At 56.2% G+C, this 3302-nt stretch overlaps 1 protein-coding gene and 1 long non-coding RNA gene across 3 annotated transcripts in view; one reads left to right on the top strand and one right to left on the bottom strand.

The window, feature by feature from the left end:
* Positions 1–1093, bottom strand: part of Ankrd65 (ankyrin repeat domain 65) — a 5205-nt gene extending 4112 nt beyond the window's left edge. The window contains exons 1-2 of the mRNA XM_048783572.1: positions 301–1093; positions 9–201 (exon numbers count right to left, since the gene is read on the bottom strand). Of these exons, the coding sequence (XP_048639529.1) occupies positions 9–201; positions 301–605 (498 nt within the window). The 5' untranslated portion in view covers positions 606–1093. The remainder of the gene's footprint in view (positions 1–8; positions 202–300) is intronic.
* A 496-nt stretch (positions 1094–1589) lies between these two features.
* On the top strand, positions 1590–3294 carry LOC107155478. 2 transcript variants are annotated; one of them, XR_007340865.1, is made up of 3 exons: positions 1590–1653; positions 2007–2161; positions 2590–3294. It is a non-coding gene; the product is annotated as an uncharacterized LOC107155478 (long non-coding RNA). The 2 variants fall into 2 exon arrangements; XR_001505186.2 differs by having other exon boundaries at positions 1610–1873.
* The last annotated feature ends 8 nt before the right edge of the window (positions 3295–3302 follow it).

Raw genomic sequence — 3302 nt, 5'->3', positions numbered from 1 at the left:
GAGCGTGCAGCCACCGGGGCCCCTCGCCGCAGCAGCAGCTCGGCCACCCGCGAGTGCCCTTGCCAGGCGGCATCGTGCAGTGGCGTGTGCCCCGCGCAGTCCGCTGCGTCCACTGGGGCCCCGCGCTGCAGCAAGAGGCGCACCAGGGGCGCGTGGCCACGCAGCACAGCCAGGTGGAGAGGGGTCCTTCCAAAGCGGTCCCTGCAATGAAGTAAAGGTGTCCCGGGCGCCGGCAGTCTGCTGACCAGACCCTATCCTGCCCCTCCCCAAGAAGGAATCCCAGTCAGTCCCAGAGCTTACTTCTCTTCCACGCTGGCCCCTTGCCTCAGGAGCTTCGTCACCAAGGCGGCAGGACCATGCCACACGGCCTGGAGCAGGTTCCCCTGGCTCTGGGGGGCACTGGGCCCCTTTGTCCTGGCTTCCCGGGCCTCCGAGCTTAGTTCTATCCACCGCAATTCCTGCTCTGCAGCCTCCGCCCCTTCCTGCTCCATAGGCTCAGGCCTGCTGGAATCCACCTGGGGAGAGTATTCACCTTGGAGGCTCTGCCTTGTGGGCCCAGGTGTCCCATGCCAAGGTGGAGGCACCCACGCACACACCTTGTCCATGGAAACCCAGCCTTCTGACTTTGAGTTACCTCCAGGGAGAATTTCCCCAGGGGCTCTGTCCTCTGGCTGGGGGGTCACCTCCACGCTGATTCTAGCCCAGTATCAGCCTAGTGACTGTCCTCACAAGACTCCTTCTGCAGGCTGTTGTGGGAGTTTCACCTGAGAGGCCAGGGGTGAAGAGAAGCTCCTACTTCTTCCTGGGCCAGGCGGAGCCACTGGCGCGGTTTACCCAGTAATCTAAGGAGAAGCTCTGCCTGCCTGGCTGCAGCCCCTGCCCAGCACCCTTACCCCCTGCAGACTGCCTGGCCTCCCTCAGACCTCCTGCCAGGAACAAAGACCAGGGCAGTCTGGGAAGCGCAAACAGGAACGTGCTCCTGGGTGACATTCCTCCCCCCACAACCTGCACAAGGAACATGGCCTCTGATGTGCCTGGACTTGCCCCCAGTCACCTTTGCTCTGACCCTACCCCTGCTCCTGTTTCTACTGGCTAAAAGTGTTACCGCTGTTGACCGGTGACGAGTGAGTTCTTGCTTCCCCAATGTTGAAGAATAACACCAAAGAAGCACGCCAAGGCAAGGTCAGAGTAGAAATTAGAAGTTTATTAAAGGACAGCAGAAAAGACTTCTCCCGGAGGAAGAAGGGGACCCAAGACGTGGAATCCGTGGAAGGGATGTTGTCTCCCCTTTTTATAGTTCTTTCAGTGATGGAATGTAGGTGGGAAGGCCCGTGGGGTGGGACACAGGTGGGCCAAAGAAGTAATCTGGTCAGGAAGGACTTCTGAGTCCGCACCTTTTTGCTGGGGGCTGTTCATTGACATTTCTTTGAGGTGGACTTTGGCCTAGGGCCTTTTCAGGACTTCATTAACATTCCATGAGTTGTCCTGCGTTTCCGGAATCATTGCCAGCATGGCCTCCATTTTAGATTTCACTCGGTATTAGACCCGATTTACCTAACTACACTGACTACCTAACTTTAAATCTGGCTTCAAAAGGACCTGAGGATGGAGCCACCTCTCCTGAGTTGGGTCAGAGCTGGGGAAGAGTTCAAGGTGCGGTTCTTGTTCACCACTGACACCTGGACAGAGAGTGGCATGGGGTGACAGGGAGGGAAACCCCTGGAGAGCAGGTTGAGTGGGGTCAGTGAAAGTCATGGAAGGCAGACACCTGGGCAAGAGAGGATGGAAGTGGGTGGGGAGTATTTCTGGCACAGGAGCTGCTAAACACCTTGTCTTGGGGTGGAAAGTGATCCTGCCAGAGCAAAGTCTTCAGGTGGGTATCTTGACTCTGGGTGCTGGGGTGGGGGGGGGTAGGCTGGTCACTTGCCCAGAGCTCTGCAGGGGAAGCTGGGCCTGTGTCCAGGAAGACTAACTCTAGTGGCAGCTTCTGCATTTCTCCCCTACAGAGACTTGTGCTGGCCAACAGGAGACAGCCCAACTCTGGAGCTGCCCATTACACCCACCCCCACTACCCCCAGGCTGCAAAGGATGAGGTGTTTGGAGGGTTGTACCCTGGCCCCTCATTACCTCGCTAGCAGGCAGCCCTTCCAGGTGCCCCAGGGTAAAAAGTAAGGGGCCCCTTCCCACTCCTAACCTACCTGGATCCTCCCCTGGGGACCTCAGTCCACTCAGCTGTCCCCTCCACCCCCATAACACCTGGAGTCTGACCATGGAGCTGAAGCAGTCTCTGTCTTCAACCCTGTCCTATTTTCTTTTTGGCACTTATCACAACACAAAGGTCTAAGGTCTATTTATTTCATGGTACCAGGGGATTGAATCCAGGGGCACTTAACCACTGAGCCACATCCACAGCCCTTATTATATTTTGAGACAGGATCTCACTAAGTTGCTTAGGGCCTTGCAAAATTGCTGAGGCCAGCTTTGAACTTGTGATCCTCCTGCCTCAGCCTCCCAAGCAGTGGGGATTACAGGTGTGTGCCACCATGTCTGGATATTTATTTCATTTAATGACTTGCCTTCCTCTTCTAGGGTGGACAATCCATGAGGGCATACCCCAGCAGGCTGGCCAGCAAAGAAGCAGTGAGCTCTGGACTGATGTGAACACCCAAAGCAAGAGGAGCTTTGGTCTCAGCATCCGCCCCCTGGCCTTCGTCCCACAGGAGGACCCAAAATTGAGGGGGATAAGGGCACTTGTGCTAAGGAGTCACCTGCATGGTGCAGTTGTCCCTGGGGATCAGTGGAAAGACCCACACCTCATCATAGTAAGGGAGGATGTAGAACTGCCTGTGCCAGCCTCCCAGAAGGAGGCAGGTGAGACAGTGGGCCTCATGTGGCTCCCTGGACAGCCTGCCTTCCCCAGCTCTGCCCAGGCCTTGGTGGATTGGGTTTGCCTTGCCTCTGGGTCCAGGCAAGGCTGCCAGGATGCCAGCTCAGGCTCACCTCTGGGAGGCAGGCCTTTGAATCGCTGCTCTTGGCACCAAACTGTGGTTTGAATGTGTCCTTCAAAAGTGCATGTGTTGGACACTTAATTCCCAGTTATACATTGATGGCATTTGCAGCTGGGGCCTTTGGGAGCTAATTAGGATCAGTTGAGGTCATGAGGGAAGGGCCTCCATGATCACATTAATGGCTTTGTGAGAGAGTGGGCTGGGGAAGTGGATCAGTGGTAAAGCATTTTCCTGGCATGTGTGAGGCCCTGGATTTGTATTCCCAGCACTGGAGAAGAAGAAGAAGGAGGAGGA

Source organism: Marmota marmota, unplaced genomic scaffold (assembly GCF_001458135.2).
Source record: "Marmota marmota marmota unplaced genomic scaffold, marMar, whole genome shotgun sequence".
Taxonomy (NCBI): Eukaryota; Metazoa; Chordata; class Mammalia; order Rodentia; family Sciuridae; genus Marmota; species Marmota marmota.
The sequence above is the reverse complement of the archived record's forward strand: the minus strand, read 5'-3'. Positions and strand labels throughout refer to the sequence as shown.